General features: G+C 41.2%; 1 protein-coding gene across 4 annotated transcripts in view; it reads left to right on the top strand.

The window, feature by feature from the left end:
• Nucleotides 1–15,950, top strand: part of BEGAIN (brain enriched guanylate kinase associated) — a gene marked incomplete at its 5' end in the record, with an annotated part of 145,855 nt that extends 129,905 nt beyond the window's left edge. For all 4 annotated transcript variants that reach the window (XM_079308174.1, XM_079308176.1, XM_079308175.1 and 1 more), the window contains 3 exons: nt 7,029–7,136; nt 10,558–10,641; nt 13,843–15,950. In XM_079308174.1, coding sequence (XP_079164300.1) covers nt 7,029–7,136; nt 10,558–10,641; nt 13,843–15,216 — 1,566 coding nt within the window. In that variant the 3' untranslated portion in view covers nt 15,217–15,950. The remainder of the gene's footprint in view (nt 1–7,028; nt 7,137–10,557; nt 10,642–13,842) is intronic.
• Nucleotides 15,951–18,801: the final 2,851 nt, after the last annotated feature.

The following is an 18,801-nucleotide window of genomic DNA, read 5'->3' as shown; positions in this document are numbered from 1 at the left end:
TTGTGGGTTCAGTGAATCTGTGAGTGAACAGCTCCTTTGGATACTCATTTTACTGGTAAACCAAAATAAGATTGTTATGAAAAGAAGAAAAACTAAAAATTTAATGTGTATTAAATGTTGCTTTCATGCCACAATTATCAGCACCAAATCCTGCATCCCAAGGACCATGTCATGAACTGGTATCAGTTGATACAGCCTCATTATTCAGTGAAAAGTCTTTCATTATTATTTGCTCTTCTGATCCTGTCAGTTCAGTCTTTTTATTACAGTTTCTGCCCATGGGTGCAAGTGAGTGTGAGTAGGGGATATCCACTGCTCTTCCCTGGCAGATAAACTCACACAGAGCATCCATAAAGAGGCACAGGCACGTCATCTGCAATAAAAACATGAAGATCTGCAGAGCAGAAATTAACATGCTTAAAATCAGGAATTAGTGCAGAGAATATCCAGCAATTCCTGCAAATCTAAATCATCTTTGTTCTTTATGAGCCAACTGATAAAACAAGTTATGCATGTGGTCTGCAGGGAAGTACTGTAAATAGAGCAGCTGTTAACTTTCAGAGTTACAAGAGGAAAAAAGGTTTTATTTCCACTACATTTCCCATTCTTGTTTTCTTTACCCTGTTGGCTGTAACCCCAGCCTAGCCAGGCCCACCACCACATATGTTTCTATTTAAGACTCTGCTTGGAAGATAAGAGGTCCCTTGGTTTGAATATTGCCTTGCTCAGCTGAGACCATGACACAACTGCCTGGGAGGAAGAGTGCACCTAAGCTTGAAATAATCCACATTAGTAACCTCTGCAACAGTGAAAATTTTCCAAACCTGGTGGGAGAGACCATTGCATAATCTCCCAATCTTCCATTCCACAAAGAATAGCTGTTTTTATTAATTTCTCACCGGAATATGAGATATGTACTGACAGATGCTATAAAACAAATTCATCCTCACTCATCATTGAAGTGAACTATCACTGAGAATGCACACGGCATCTGGGGGCCCTTTCTTCGTGGTAGATAACACACTCATGTCCTCCATGATTGCTGTAATTATCAGTAATAACTAGATGTTGCATCACTGACTCCAGAAGACATGTATTCACATTCAGCAAGTCAAATCTGGGGTCTGTTTGAAGTCTTGATGGAATACCAGGGAAAAACATAAGTGAACTTGTACCATAGTCCATGCATACTTGTTCTCAATTTTATTAGGGCCTAGAGATTTATTAATTATTTATTACATCATCTCTCCATAACAAGATCATTTACTTATATGCAAATATCAGCATTTGCTAATAACAATAATTTAAGGTGTAATATCATAACCACCCCAGTTATCACAGCAGTCCAGTGAGATGTGGTAGCTGTACATCACAAAACTCACAGAAGGACAGAGTGGTTGAGGTTTGAAGAGACACCTGGGCATCATCTGCTTCAAACTCCCTGCTCAAAGCAGGTCATCAAGGACCAGGTCCACACAGTTTTTTTATATCTCCAGTAGTGGAAACTTCACAGTATCTCTGGGCAACCTTTTTCAGTGCTCAGTCACCCTCAACAGTGAAATAGTTTTCTATGTTCAGCTGGCACTGCTTGAGTTTCATGTGCTGTGCCACAGGTACTGTGCCCATTGCATCCTGTCCTGTTGCACCTCCCTTTGCATATTTACCCACATTTGATGAGATTCCACTCAAACCTGAGTTTTCTCCAGGCTAAACAGTCCCATCTCTCTCAGTCAGAGAGAACAGAGCAAATAAATCATCTTAAATCATCTTCCTGGCCATTTCCTAGACTCTCTCCAGAATGTTCTTATCCACCTTTACTGAGGAACTGGACACAGTGCTCTGAGAGTGTCCCCATCAGTGTAGAAGGGAAGAATCATCTCCCTCAGCTTGCTGGCAGCAGTGCCCAGAGCAGCCCAGGTTACCTTTGGCTTTCTTTGCAGAAAGGAAACACGCTGGTGGCTTGGGCTCCACTTGGTTTCCACCAGCACATCCCAGCCCTTTTCTGAAATGCTGCAGTGTGTGCCGGGTGGCCCCATGCACACAAGGGGTTGTTCCTCTGCAGGTGCAGGATTTTTTCCCCTCTCCTTCATGAATTCCTCTCAGGCCATTTCTCCTGTGAGGTCCCTGGGGAGGGCAGCACCACCCACTGCTGTACCAGCCACTCCTCCCAGTTTGTCATCCCCAGTTGCTCAGTTGAGTTCTTCATTATTTCAATGAGGTTATAAAATATCACCATAAAACATACAGACTTTGTTTTGACAGCATATCCCCACTTGTATAGTCAGTACTTGTTTGCTGACTACAATCCACAGAGAGCAACCCCCTGCATTTTCTTAGCAGATACCTTAAGGCATAAGCAGTAAAAGATTGGGACTGCTGGTCCAGGACACAAGCACTGAGTTACCAGAGTCACACTGGTCCACAAAGGTGGGGAACTTCTCCTGTCAGAGTGTTGTGTTCCTCCTGGACAAGTAGAGTAGTAGAAAAAAAAGGGAACAAAGTTCTGCCTGCATTCCTCATCCAAAAACATAGTAAACCTCTGTTAAGGCATTCAGGATGGGATACCAGTATCACTCTGGTGGTATTTTAAACAGAGAAAGTCTCTCCCTCTCTTTCTGTCTGTCATTTGGGCATTACTTTTTAAGGAGTATTTTCAAAGGAATGCTGCTGGCCAGCAATACCTTGCTGGTCAGTACTACCATTCAATTATTGTCACTGTAGCATTGAAATCCTGTCCACAGAAACACTCCTTGCAGGAACATCAAGATTTACTTTGCCATGTTTGGAAAGTCTGACATTTCCAAGACCAGCACTTCCCATTTGCAGATCTGAGGCTGCTTTCCAAAGGTCTCAACACATCAGAGCTCCCACAGGACAGAGGGATGACAGGGAGCAGCCAAGCCTGGACTAATAGGCTGACACTGCCTTATGGTAGGACACCCTCCAGCTGCTGGAAAGCAATGAAGGGAGACTGAAACATTACCAGAGAGAGAGAGAGCTTTTAGCCTGCCCATTTCTGCTGAAGGATTAGAGTAGGAACCTTTATGGATCCACTAATGTGCAAGATAAGCAGATCTTTTCATCCAGCTTTTGCAGCTTTTAAAAATACACTTTTCTATTAATTATTTCATGCTGAATCAACCTACCAAAATTCTTTTCACCCCACCTTTATCACAGATTTCAGATGTAAGGACTAGATGGCAACAAACCCTTTTAAAGCATCAACTTATTTTTTGCAGATCTATAAATATATGAGGGATGTTTTCACTATGATAGATACAAATTGTAATGAATTTGCTCCAATGTTCCAGACAGAGATTATGTATTTTATTATAAATTTTGGTTCCTTTGTGAAGAACAGATATTCAGTCCCTTCCTCAGATCTGATAAGGAAGCACTGAGGGTCATACTGAATCCAGGACAGGAGCAAGGGGCAGCCTTGCACCTCAGCCTAGGTGCTGTGGCTGCTGGAGTCACCCAGCAGAACAAATTTGGTCTGACTCAGATGTGGGCACATGACTGCACTTCTCTTCTGTTAGTCAGACACTACAGAGCTGCATTCTCTGGATTTGTGCTGGCTCTGTGTCAAGGGATGAGGGGGGCAGAAGATGCACAGAGCTGACTCAACAAAGATTTCTGAACAAGGACCCACCAGCCACTCAGCCACTGCAGTCTGCAGCTCTGGAATTTTGGAGTGGACTTCAGGAACCCTCAGCCCAGCTGCAAGCTATTGCATATCAATATCACCACTGATTTAATTCACTACCAGCTTTGAGAGATGTGGTACCAGCACCTGCAGAGCAGAAAGCAGTGCCAAAAGAGGGAGGAGGGGTCAGCAGCCTTGTGGAAGAGTAGGAGGACTAGGATTCTGTAAGCTACCAGAAATAGAGGGATCTGCCAAAAGGGTTACAAGTAAAACAAGCATTTATATTTGTAACTCATGATCATAGCATTGATATTATGATTCCCATCCTCCTTTTATGCCTCTCTGACAATCTGATGCTGAAAATATGGTTGCTTGGCTGCAGCTGGAGTGCTCAAAGGTGCAGCCCCCAGTGACCTGCAGTCCTTCTAATGCATTGATCCAACACCACACTGTCTCTCCCAGCTGCACTGCTCTCCCATAGGTGGTGTCAGGATTAAGCTTTTGTCCTCTTGTTGCCTCCATTGCACCACCAGAACATCTGGCTGAAGCCCTGAGCTTCCAAAGATGGACCACAGTGTGTGGCAAATATGCCACAGCATTTCAGTGTCCTGCCCACCTTCTTTTGCCACACTGAAACAGACTCTTTGCTCATGTCAAGGATACTGATTTCAAGAGAAAGATGTGAAGCAGTAATGGTGGAGAATATTGGAACTGGCCTTTCCTTCTTACTCCCTCTTCTCCACAGCACTACTGAGGTGTTCGTTACTTTGGTATCCACCTGCTGGCCTGCATAGTATGAATTTGAGCTAAGTTTTTCAGTTCAACAGATGCAGAATATCTTTTAAAGCCACACCTGAGCAGATACAAAATCTGGGAAACATCATCCATTCATCCGTGTTATCATAAGTGAAATAAATTCAAATCATAATTCAGCCAGATTCAGCATTACTCAAATGCAGAGGGAAGTAGTGCTTCCAATGCCTGAATCTGCTGCCTTTTATTAGTTTCTCTCCTGAAAACTGTAAATCCTTGATATTCTCAAGGACTTATCTGTGATTCTTGTAAATCAGATATTCTCTCCTGAGCTGCAAAATAGAATGAGTTAAGTTCAATTTGGCTGGGCAAGGGCAATAGTTACTGAGATCAGAGAGATTTAGAGCAACAGAGTCCTACAAATCAGCTGTGCTGGCATGACAACTTGTCATACAAGGGCTGATAAAATCTTCCATACAAATGGTTATTTGGAAGATTATGTCTGCACTCAGTGGACCTGGATCCTTCAAAAGCATGAAATGACTTAGAAAATCAAGGGGACATATTTTTTGCTGGTACTTAGGTAGTCACTTGTCTACCTCATTACACAGCTAAATACCTCTGAAAATGTAATCTTCAGTCACAGCCTCAAAGGAGACAGATTTTTAGAGGTGCACAGATGGCCAGGAGGTTTGCAAAGTGCTGGTTGTTTAGTTCCCTATAAAATCAATGAGAGTTAAGGGTCTCATATAAAACCACGTTGATCTGCCTAATTAAAAAACACAGCCCTGTGTCTGGTTGAAATCAGCAAGGTGGGAGCCCTGCAAGCTCTCAAACTGCACTTTGGCCTCGGTGAGGTGGTCCCCAGGCAGGAATGCCTGAGCAATGGGAACAAGCAGGGGAGAGGTGCCAAGCCTGAAGCAGCCTCCAGACACAGCTGGACTGTCAGGACAGAGGGCTGGCAGCAGCAGGGAACAGACATCTATAGAAAACTGGCACTAAAATAGGCCAGTCCAGACCTCCACAAAGGCACTTCAATCATTTCTGCACAGTTTAAAGCAAGCTGTGGGCTTGCTTAGACCATTTGAGAAGGTGTTTTTCTTTAAATAGCAGCTTAGGATGAGAGCTGCCACTTCCAATTTAATCACCCTCCTTTAATACAGGCTGGTGCTTTGCAGCTGGATAATTAACCTTGATACTCATTTGGACTTCAAAACACCCAATTCCCATTGCTGTCAATTAGCTGACAATGTCAGTGTGTGTCGATAGAAGATTTTTGTGTGACCCTGGCAATATGACATTTGGGAAATTTCAGTCCTTCACAACTAAAAACGGGAAGTGGCATTCACAGAATTACAGAATGGTTGAGGTAGTGAAGTGGATCCACTAGATCCACTTGGAGATCTAGTCCAATCTTCCTGCCCAAATAGGATACTCTGGAGCACTGTACTCAGAATTGTGTCCAGGGAGATTTTCCATATCTCCTCAGCCTCTCTGGGCACCCTGCTCCATTGCTCAGCCACCCTCACAGTACAGAATTCCTTCCTTGTATTCAGGAGAACTTCTCATGTTCCAGTTTCCACCTGTTGCTTCTTGTCCTATTTCTCAGCACCACTGAGACTGTGAATTTGTCACTGGATTGAGTTCACTAAGCCAAACAGAGGTATATTAGGGTCTACCCCACTTTCTGCTCTTACAGCAATGCACCTTTTTTAAAAGACCCTCAAGATAATTTTCAAACTTTGTTGCAGCTCTGAGTGCTCAGAAGATGCCTTGATCTCAGAGCACTCAGAAGCTAACACACCTTTTAAAACCAGTGTAAGGTTGGAGGCAGGGTTATAAATGACTGGTACACAATGATGTTTTATATGAGAGGCAGTACAATAAACATGGAGTATCAAAATGAGATAAAATGTGGGGAGAGCCAGTGGCATTTCATTCTTTCTACTGATTCCTTTGAGTTTATTATAAAGAGTTACATCCTTCTGGTAACAAGATTAAATTAGTGGGCAGGAAGAAATTTGAATCATTCTGTTTTCCTGATATGCCACAGTGGGTTATGTACTGCTAATGAGTGTTAACTCTGCAGTCAGGTAAACATTCACCTTGAGAAATGAACAACCTTAATCAGGGCTTTTAAATCAGCTAGAACAGTCAACAGCTAAGATGAAATTGGCTCAAACACAACTGCTTTTCTTTTTAAATATTGTTCTTCCTTCCTCATGAGGATGGGAAATAATAGCATAAGTGAAACATGCTTGCAGTAAAAGAGCAGCTCCATTCCCTTCCATGTCAGACACCCTGTCCTGTGACTGGGAAGGGATGTGTTGACTGGTGCTCCATGCAGTGCTTCTGCACTGTTAGCAAAAGGCTAACTAGAGCTTTTGGGAAGGTTCCCAATGTGAGCTCAGTCTGACCTCCATGTTTCTAAAGGGCTTTACCTCACCTCCTAAGTACAAACAGCAAAATAATGGAAAAAATAAATAAGGGAGGAGGAGGGAAGAAAGAAAAAAGAAATGTTGTTCTGCTGTGCTTTTCTTTGGATATGAGAATGACATCAGCCTGTGGGCCTTTATCTGAAATATCCTGGCAGTAGAAAAAAACACTGACTACTCCATTTTCTACACAGGGTCAACATTATGAAGAGGAAAAACGGGCTCTGAGCCATGAAATAATTGCACTCAATAATCACTTAATAGAAGCCAAGGTGACTATAGATAAGTTGTCAGAAGACAATGTAAGTATTTACTATGCAACTGTATTCATTTTGAGAATATATTCAGAAACAAATTAGGTCTTGCACTTACCATGAAATTAAAAAATAATATTTTATGTTTAAATTGTCAGCTAAACAGTTAAAATTTATGTTGGCTTGTTCCCATCATTTTGTAAATCCAGCTCTCTTTATGCTATGAAGTTGTGGTGAGACTTTTCATTGATCTTATTTTCCTTATGTCTAGCTTGAAACTGATAAAAAAAATTTCAAAGAAATGGCAATATTCCCTCATTGATTTTGCCATCAGTTCAGCAAACTGGTGCAAGCACAGTGACAGAGCTGTTTCATGTGTGGAGTAGGCAGTCACCAGAAGGATTTTAGGCAGTGTAGAGCCCTACATTTCCTGCAGCTGTCCAGTGTAAAAATGTACCTGTCTCTGTGTGGGACAAAACAGGGAACATCTCTGGCAATTGTCACCCTCCATCTCATTAAATGCTAAAAAATGGCATAGGTAGTGCAGCTGGCAACAAGCTCATTAAAACCTTCCTGAGACAAACCTACAAAGACAGCAAAGAGAGGAATATTGTAGGCATTTAGTTCATTATTGTGCCTTTCCTTCCACATTTAATAAAAAATTCATCCACAGAAGACATGCTTCTGTTAGCACTTATTTTCCAGCATCTTATGTTCAATCTTCCCATATTTCACATGAACTCTTAATCATAGCTGGGAGCATTTGATCTCATTAAAATGCCTGTTGATGTAAACCCTGCCTGTGCAATTAACAGCTTTCCAGCTGAAACAAAAAGGTCCCAGTCTGACCCCTCACTTTTAGAGAAGTTGAGTTGAAAGCAGAGTTACTTAATAACTCTAACAGCTATGAGTAATGGAGTGTGGTAAAAGTAGTGGGCTCCATCCAGGTTTTGGAAGCACAGATACACTTCCAGACTAATTCAGCTGAAATCAGTGGAATTATTTCTGAGTTAGAACAGAGGTGGGAAAAAATTGCAGAACTTTCCCTTTAAGTATGCATTTATATTACTTAATGGAGTCAGGTTTGAACCCACATTTGAAGAGTTCTCGGTATTCAGAGCCTTATTCATATTTAGATGCCTCAAATAACAGTACTGCTTATTCAGACTGGGGGTGGATTCAGGGACAAATTCTGCCCTTGCAGGACTTGAGAAAATGGCATTAAATTAAGTTAGGTTGGATATCAGAAAAGGTTCTTCTGCCAGAGGGTGGTTGGGCTGGAACAGCTCCCCAGGGCAGTGGTCACAGCCCAAACCTGAGAGAGCTCAAGTGTTTGCACAATGCTTGGAACTGGTGTGACTCTTGGGGATGGTGCTGTGCAGGGCCAGGACCTGGGCTTGATGATCCTTGGGGGTCCCTTCTGGCTCAGGATAATCTATGATTATGTGTAGTATCATTAGGTTATCAAAGGTTATATTCCAAATTTTAAAATAAAGGACTGTGAAACAACCCTAATATTATACTTACTAAGTACAGAAGTGATAAACTGATGAATCCTACATGGGAAGAATGTTTTTGTCTCAGCAATATTTCTTTCTTCAATTATACTTTCCCCTCTCTCTTCTGACAGAAATGGAAAATGACGCTTTTGATACAAAAACATATTTTAAACTGTGGGAAACACTTCTGGCATTAATTGCCAGTTACTGTTCTAGTTGCCACAGATATGGCTGGTTTCCATTCAGGCAAACACTGAAGGAGAGAAAGTCACATGGCTTGGCCCAGTAGGTTGAGAACAAAGTACACGTGGCACATGTAGCTCACATGTAATTCTTCTGTAGTAATTTTTAAAGCTGCTAAAAATAAAGAGTCAGAGATGCTTTTTGTGCTCTCCATGACAACACCTGCACAGAAGGAGAGGCACACAGCCTTTGGAGAAAGGATTAGGCTCTGGAGAGATCATTTCTGTGTGCCTGGAAATGCCACATGGGCCTTGGGGTACCTGTCTGTGCTGTACATTGTGCAGCAATATATATTGGGTGTAATGTGCATGCATCAGAATCACATGCAACAGATTTTACTGCTAAATTGGATTCTTGGGTTCTTTTTCAGGAGTGAAAACAGTGTGTTCTAATATAAAATTTAAGACCCACATAAATGAATTTTTCCCCAGCAGATTTGAGGCAGAAGGGGCATCTATGAAATCTCACAAAGACAGAGAAAAAAAATGCAAAGCAAAAGTGTCTAAATATCCTTGAATATGAAGAAATATGAACTAATGTTCACAAGACAATCATCCCCATCCCACAAGAACATCTTGCTGCATCTCTTATTGCAGAATACTTTAAAATGGTATTTTAAGGAAATATTCTTTTCACATAAAATTTCTTTATCAGTTTTTAAGAGAATTAATGGAGCCATAAAAATAGGCATGCAATAAAATTATAGCATTAATATCAGAGAAAATCCAAGTTATATCAGTATTCCACACCTTTTGTCAATAAACACATACTAATTTTTAGAGATTAGCACAGCCCAGTGCCCTTAGCACTTTTATGCTTTGCCCATTTAATCTCTGCCCACCTATAAAGTCAACTTCTGAAGCCAACCTTGGTGTAAATGCAACTAGATAAGGAAAAGAAAAAAAATACAACTCTTACCTTTAGGGAGCCAGAGATACTGGTTGAAGGATACAGTTACACAGCCATGTGTGTTAAATTAAATTTAGGTGAAGGGCAAATCTGTGTGCTGAATTTTCCCATTAAATAGGCTGTGGGAGCCATTCAGTACAAAGATAGTATAAGAAGCTTGCTCAAATTCTCTCCTTCCCTGTGTGGAATTCTCATGGTAATTTCTTGCCCAGTGAAAATATTCTGTACTTCAGTATCAAATATTTGCAGTGAGATTTAATATATTTCTATAGCTGCATTCTGCAAGATATTAAAGGAGCCAGGAACCATCAAGAAATATCAAAAGGAAAAAGAGTCTCCCTTTTAAAAAACAACACAATGTATATTTCTGTAAAGAATTTCTCCCACAATCTCATAAGATTATTTTAGCACTTTCTAAAGAAGTGTTTTAGTGCTGGTCTGGATAATACCCAGTAAAAATTTTCTTTTTTCCTTAAAAGATCATGATTTTTTAACCTTCACTGTACCATGCATGGTAACAGTATAAAATTCAGTTCTTAATGGTAAGTATCCATAATCTGAAATGCAGATTACTGTTCTGTTGTAACAGGTCTCAAAAGTTTATTCTTAGTAATTTTATCAGCCCTCACAGAGCAAAGGGGAAAATATCTCTGGATTGTGCAAGAAACAACAAAGCATCTTCATTTGTTTAGAAATGAAAGCATGCTCCAAATCTCCCCCAAAGTGCATTTTGAAAAGACTGATCATGGCATGGGAGAAAGGCTGAAAGCCACAAGTTTTTGCAGACTTCAGGGGTTATTTTTTGGTTTTTTTTCCAGGAGCTCTACAGGAAGGACTGCAATTTGGCTGCTCAGCTTCTCCAGTGCAGCAAGAACTATGACAGGGCACATAAACTTTCAGAGGTAATGTGGCCAAACTTGTTCAATGGCATAAATATTGTATGGAAAACAGGTTATTTTGCATGTATCAATTCCAGGGTTTGTTTGCCCTCAAGGCTTTTATTCCTCTCCCACCCTCCTTTAAGCCTGGTGCACCTGCTGGTGTTTGTGCAGCCAAGGGTGGTGCTGACAAAAATCCCAGCCTGTGGTGGAGCTTGAGGGGAATCTTTCCCCAAACCTCTCCTATCAGTAAATGGGCTGCTCTGATTGCCTGTAAAACAAAGGTTTTGGCAACACTGAAGTGCTGTGAGCTCCAGAATGCAAAATGCCATGCAGGAGCAGTGGGGTGAGAGCAGGGAAATGACAAGTTACAGGCGTCAGAGATTCTGATATAATCAATTTTCCTCCTGAAGCTATTTTCCAGCCCAGCTAGTTTCCAAACCCGAGTTTTAAAATGGACTGCCAGAACAAATATCTTTCTCTAAAGAAACCAGAGCACCGAATGATTGATTTCCAAGGTGTAAACTTTAATTAATAATCCTTGCTTCCAAGGAAACGAGGCTGGAGAAACAGGCTCCTGAAAGGGGAGGTAAATATTGTATTAGTAAACAAGACAGTCCTTTAGGGATGCAGGATTGCACAAAGCAATAGCACAGATGTTGTTTCAGTGAAGGTTACAGAGAACAGCCTTTCCTTCACCAGTCCCATCAGCATGATGCTGACCTCAGCATCCCCCCAAACGACCTCTCCTGTCCAATTCTGCAATGGAATATTGCAAAATTAAATTTGGAATGTACAAACCATCCCTAAGTCAGTAGATGGCTTCAGAGCACTGAACAACCCTGGTTAATAAAGATGCAGCAGGATTCTTCTGCCCAACAGGCAATGATTTCATGGAACAGAGAAAGAACTTCCAAATTAACCATTATCTTGGTCCTGTTATTTTTCCTGTTAACTGACTTCCCTTGGCAAATTTTATCGAGGAATTATCATGACATTACTCACATTTGAAAGCACTCTACCTGTTCTAATTAGGACCTTAAAAGCATTTAATTGTTTATTTGCAGAGAACTATCACAAATGTGAGATCTCCCAGAATTTCCCAGACTGTCATTCCCAGACTCAGTTAAATAGGCAGCCTCCACTCCTAAGTCCAAGCATTTATTAATTTAACACGTGTGAATGTGCTGTCACAGCCAATAAATTCCTTACAAATGCAAATATTGCCTGATAAACTATTGTATGTTATCCAGAAAGCTGAACTGTAGTACAATATAGTAATGTGATAGCAGTATCATTTTAGTAATTCCCATTTCCAGTGCAATGCCCACAAAATAATGTTATTTTTAACACATTCCATAATCTTAATAACTTACATAAAATAGATCAAACAGTGGTGCTACACAACACTAAAATAAGAGCTGCCCCATACAGCATTTTCACATTAAATTAACTGTATTTTTTCCCTCATTTCTGTGGCAATTTACACCAGGCCTATTTTACAACCTATTTATTCAATCTTTGTTGCATCTGTGCTTACTATGACTAATGTTGCTGTCTGCCAGCAGACTGGCAATATCATTTATTTCCAATGCAAGACATATGAGTTAATTAGCAACATAATGATTAATCCAAAATATCCTGGAAGGTCTGTTGGTTGAAAAAACACTCATCCTACTAGAAATAACAAGAATGCCATTTTACTACATGCCATATTTTGAACAGTGAGGTTTGGGGATTAAACCAGTTTTTAAAACTTCCCAATTAAGCTAAAAGAGGATCTCCATATCTGACAAAATGTGAGGCCATGACAAGGAGCAGACACCTTAAATTTCCTTTGCCAAAAATAAAAAGGAGGGGAACAACTACAGGTATTTGTAGTGTTCTCTCCTCTAGAGAAAAAAAATTAAGGAGAAAGTGAGACTGCTAAGGTCATAAGGTTAACCACTGATTATTTTATAAAGAGCAACTTGACTTCTGGTTATAGAAAGAAAGTGCTGAGTAAATCAGAGTTCAGCCCAGCACTGAAGGGATAAATTCCCAGGTGGCATAAATCAACATGAATATCAAAGGAGCTATCACAATCACAAACTCAAAACTTAGACCAAACATGAATTCTGATTTCCAGCAGGAAATACTGAGAGACAACCTCTCTCATATTGCTGGCTGATCATTGATAGAGATCTGAAGTGAGCAAGGCAGCTAAAATTTGACAGGAAACCGTGCTTGGTAGGTTTCACCTGAGTAGGCTTCACCAAGAAATGTCAACTCTCTCTTCTGGTCCACATGACAGAATGGCAGGTGGAACCACCATCCATCAGGATCAGCCCCCTGATCCTGACTTTCTAAAAAAAAACTACATGATTTCTGATACATAACAGACTTATTGATTCATTCTGTCACAGGAATCACAACGTGAATGCAGGTCTCAATCTTATTTCTGTCAGTTTGTTAGGACATGCTGAGGCTTATGTGGATGGCTGATCTGACAAGCAGTGTCTGACTGAAGGGGCAGAGAAGCCAGCTTGATCTGCTTCTTCCTAGCACAGGAATAATCCTGTCACAACAGCCAGCACCACTTCTATCAGTGTCAGTCAGCTTTTCTGCATCTTCAAACAGCATTGTTTATCAAAGGTGAGGCTGGAGGGCAGGAACCAATTTGGCTGGGGTTGTAAGCAAGATGAGCTTGAGGAGAGGCAAAAGAAGAACAGAATCGAACTGATCTCTTCCTCCTTCCTCACCCCTGCAGAGACCTCTGCACACCCACACCACCTGCAGCTCACACCCAAGCACACTCTCTGGGAAGTGTTGTAGGATGTAATTCCCTATCTGCCTTTTTAAGATTGTTGTTTAGTACGTACTTTATTTAGATCAGTATTATAAACCTGGAAGTGCTGGGTTAATGGCTGGACTTGATGAGCATAGAGACCTCTTCTGACCTGAGCAATTCTATGTTCATTCCTATCCAACCTGAATTAATTTGGAAGGAAACTTCAGTTTCACAGTGTTATCTGTGATGGAAAGCAGATGAGGATGTACAAGTGTTAAGTAAACAAACAAAAGTAATTTGATTACATTTGTTTCCAGAAATGCACAAAGATTGTGGCCATCACATTGGCCAAAGAACCTGGTATGGAGAGCTTTGTAATGCCACAAACAGCACTCTCTGGCACCTCTATTGACATGTACCCTTTTCTTCTTTCTTGCCATCTCTTTGTGTTGCAGTTGCCCACCGACTTCCAGGAAAGAGTCAGCATCCACCTGGAAAAACACGGGTGCAGCCTGTCTGTCCCCCTGTGCCACACGTCCTACGCCGACACCATACCCACCTGCGTCATTGCCAAAGTGCTGGAGAAGCCCGACCCCAACAGCTTGTCCTCGCACTTGTCAAGCCCATCCACCAGGGACCTCAACTTCCAGGACTCTGCTGGAAAGGTGGGACAAAGGGCCCAGTACAAGTCTGACATCTACTGCAGCGACACGGCCCTTTACTGCCCCGAGGAGCGGCGGCGGGAGCGGCGGCCGAGCGCGGACGCGCAGGGCAAGGACGCGGCGTTCCTGCGCTCCCAGAACTCCACCGACAGCACTGTCGAGGAGGACGGCTTCCACTCCAGCTTCTCCCACGAGGCCTTCCCGGAGTACATCACCTCCCTGCCGACCTCCAGCTCCTACTCCAGCTTCAGCGTCACGTCTGAGGAGAAGGAGAACGCCCAGGCCAACACCCTGACGGCCTCCCAGCAAGCCATCTACATGAGCAACCGGGACGAGCTGTTTGAGAGGAAGTCACCGGCGGGTTACGAGCCCCAGGGCAGCCCCAGGTTTGCCAAGCCCAAGCCCGCCCAGCACATGGAGCTGGCTGATGACAACGAGAACTCGCCCGCCTTCACCAGGTCTCTGCCTCCGTATGCAAACGAACCTTTCCACTTCTCAGCCATAGCACCACAGCAGGCTTTAGCAAACCAGAAAATGAGGAACGAGTGCAGGAGCACCCACCTTTCGGAGGAAGACTTGCCCGGGCGATGGAGGCAGTTGAGCGTGGAGGACATTGGAGCCTACTCCTACAGGAACGCTGGCAGGCTGTCACCCTGCAGTTTCTCAGAGCAGTACTACAGCAGCCCCATCAAGAAGGGGGACAGTCGAGCAAGCCCCATCTATGCCAGTTACAAAGCAGACAGCTGCTCAGAGGGAGACGACATCTGCCAAAGCAGACTTGTGGATTCTTGCTTCCTGAGAACAGACAGTGGCCTGAACATTGACATCAGCCCAAGCTGTAAACAGGACAAATTGCCCACTTACAAAACAAAAGAATCAAGAGACCAAAAAAACGAAAGGATCGCCGTCCAGTTATGCAGTAGCAAAAACATCGAGAACAGCCCGGTGTTGAAAAGAGAATACGTGGACGTGAGCCCCAACAGCTCAGCTGAGTCACTCAACCAGAGTTCAGTGGAGGCTCCAGAAATCCACCAGTCTTCCATGGACCAGGGGAGCCATGTGGGGGCTCACGGCAAGCAGCCGCAGTTCCAGCGGACTGGCAGCACAGGTCTGAGCCGCAAGGACAGCCTGACAAAAGCACAGCTCTACGGAACCCTGCTCAACTAGGCACCAAGGGCAACAGGACAGCAAACACGAGGAGCAGAAGAGTGTTTGGTACTTCTGGAGAACAATGAGGTTCTAAGAAACGGGATTATTATAAAATATATATTCATAATGGTACTATATGTTTAAAACGGAATCTCTTCAAAAAGGTTATACAGCACTTTTCACTTGACATCCTTTCCACATGGGAGATGGTCCCCTCCCCTCTTTTATAAACCTGAAATATTTTTATAAACAAAAATGTATTTATTAGACTATCCTAAGCTATTTGAGCAGAATTCTTTTCCCTTCAAGCAGGTTTCTTATTTATTTTTGTGCATGAGGCCATCTGTGCCTAAATTCTTGGAGGAAAAGGGTAAAATCATGAAGGCAGTGACAAAAAAAAAAAATAAACCCACCTGATAAAATACCATAAAATGTCATGTGAAATCAAAACAAACAAGAATGGTGAATTTGAAGAAGTATATTTTTTAACAAGAATGGAATTGTATCTTAAGTTATTTCATACAAATGTATTTATGAGTGACTAATGTATGCACAAAGTGATACAAATATTTTGTTCTTTTAATCCACTGTGTTTCTGCTTTCCTATTTTTTCTTGTATACTACCTCAAAAGTAATTGAGGGTTTCTTTGTCACATTTTCTGTAGGCTTGCATTTATATTGTCTAAAATGCATGCAGTGTCATAATTAATACTGTATTTTGCATAACTTAATAAAAGACACCAGTGGATATATTTTGGGATTGTTTTTTCCCTTCATTCAATAGAACATGGATTTATTCTGAGGGGCATTGGTCCAGCAAAAGTTAATGACTAAAGCTCCTGGATTGCTGTCTAAAAGAGTCTTTCTTTCTCTGTAAGCTCCAGAGAAAACTGGTTCACAGCTCATGGCCTCTGTGTGTGGGAGGATGACTTCTCATCAGCCTGTTGAAAGTAAGCAAGAGAAAAAAAAATGTTTATCCACAGTCTTGACTTCACCAGACAGGGTTCTGCATATTGAATGAAAACAGAAAATTACTCAAAAACCAGTGATGTGAGCTCTTCCTCTATTACTCATCTACTTGACACAATTTTTTATGCCTTTATGACTGTTACATTCCACAGCTGCCCTTTCTGTAGCTTGGTATTTCTGAAAGTGAATTTTCTAAAGCCTAAGGAAAGTCTGGCTATCTGTAGCCTTTACTCCTGAGTCTGTGAAAATGTATTTTATTTTTACCTGTACTTTTGGCATTTCCTCCAGCAATTTTTCTGTTTCTCACCATTTCACCATTATGGATTGTACAACTGGGACAAGAGGGAAAGAAAGAGAGCAAAACAAGAGGAGGAGAAAAACAAAAAGGAGAGAAAGGGAAATCCTGTGGATTTTCTTCCCAGGTTCCTGCTTGGTAAGAGGTAGAATACAGCAATACATATTTAATGATTATTTTAAGTCATGTTCACATATCCTATACTTAAAATACTGACTCTTGACAGCTCATGTATGGGGGAAGACCTTGCTTAGTGCAGTATGTGGTACTAATCAATGGGATCACTTGGAAATATAAACTAGCTCCTTGTAAAGCTAAAATAATGATCAACTCAATGGGTATTAAGAAAATATACTTTTTCTGCTGATTCTCTGAAAGCAGTTACCTGGCAACTAACTATGAACCAGGACTACAGAGCTGTTCATTTTCCACATAAGTGTCTTCAATCATGGAGCCACAGATTCAATGCACTTGGCATGAATAACTCCCATTGCTCTCCATTTCCTTCAAGTATACTATAAAATTTTGACCATTATTGATGTGTGCAGGTACTGGCTGTGCCCTTTGGGAGATTGGGCATCAAGCCCCTGCAGTTCCTCCAGGGTCTGTTGCACCATGGAGAATAATGGCAGCAAATAATATCACACAGGTAAGGCATGGCATAGCTCCAAAGTGGTGCTCATTTCAGTACAAAACTGAAATTTTATGCTCCCAAACTTGCTCACAGTGAGTGTGAGAGGTAGGGCAGGCTGCAAATAATTCCAGGAAGTCGATAATAAACACACACAATGAGGTTTCCAAAGGCCAAGAGCTACTTATGGCAGGATGTGACCTGCAGTAAATTGACTTGGAGATCCAGAAGAGATGTTATTTCCCCCTTTGAAACACCAACATAGAAAACAGATGTGAAAAAAAACCTCACTGTTGACTCATTCAGGTTTACAAAATTTAGACAATCCCTAAGGCAAGACATTAATTTCTCTGGTGAATGAATATAAGGATTTGTATGGGAGAGGTGAAAATTAACTGTTATCTCACCTAAGAAAATATGTAAGCTATGGAACAGTAAATTGTGTCATTTATGAACTGGAACACAGTGTCAGACTAATCCTTTTATAATATTGTTCATTATTTGACCTAAAGTGCTACTTTGGCAATTACACAAAATTACATTTCTTCTAGATATTATATCTCTGATTATTTAATATCCTGTTCTATTATATTCTTTCATAGTACTGCAGTTTCAAAGTCTGCTTCTATGCTTCACTTAAGTCTTTTCTCAGTTTATGTGCACTAATACACAGATTAAACCCAGTCTTTTCAGACAATTAGTACAGGGGGTTTTTTTGTAAAATAGCCTATAACCTTATAACATTTTTCTGTAATGAATTCTGTCCCAGAACAATATATTACCCTGTAATGAACTTCAACTGAATCAATCAAAATAGCTGTAAAAATTCTTCAGCTTTAATGTATTGATTTAAATTTCTCCTTAATTAGAAAAACTGACAGTAAACTTGCTAATTTCCTATGAGCATGAGAAAAAGTTTCAATAATTTACTAAAATTTTCTCAGATTTACAGATATACTATACTATATACTATATATACTATATACACTATATATACTATATATATACTATCTATATGGTATAGATATACTATACTACTACAGATATACTATACTAGATTAATTCTTCTTTAAAAAAATTGAAATATTAGAATAAATAATTGATTCCAGGGATTTGGGGTTTAATTTTGTTGCAATAAGTTTAGATTTATTGAGAGAACCATAGAAAAGATCTGAAGCACGAGGACAGAATGATGATTGGTGTTTTCACAATAGATTCAAATTTTCTTTGTGGTAGTGTCTCCATTTTTTACTTCAGTTTTCACACCAGGAGGAAATGATCCAGTTTTGGAGTTGGAGATACTGAAAACAGCCAACAGAGTTCTGTTGTGGCATCAGACAACCTGTTTGTAAGATTGTAGTCACTGAGGTTTTATGAGATTGAACCCTGTTAAAAAGAGACAAAGGCAGAGAATAAGCCTGAACCCAGATAAAAGGGGCAGTGGATCTATCTGCCAGGGCAGATCTGTTCCCCAGGGCATCACCTTCTGTGGGGCACTTCAGACAGAGAGCAGCACCTGAAAGATCCTCATCAGAAGGGCTGAGTTCCCTTTTTCATGGAGAAATTGCAGATGCGGTTTTACAAACTCTTCTCTTACGTTCATTTAATCACAAGTGTCTCCAGAAACAAAATAACAGGTCTCCAGCCAAGTGCCACAGACCCCTCCACTCCAGTGGCTGAGAATTTGCCATGAAATAACTTTACTCAA

Source organism: Erithacus rubecula (genome assembly GCF_903797595.1).
Source record: "Erithacus rubecula genome assembly, chromosome: 6".
NCBI classification, from domain to species: Eukaryota; Metazoa; Chordata; class Aves; order Passeriformes; family Muscicapidae; genus Erithacus; species Erithacus rubecula.
This window is presented reverse-complemented; position numbering and strand designations above follow the sequence as displayed.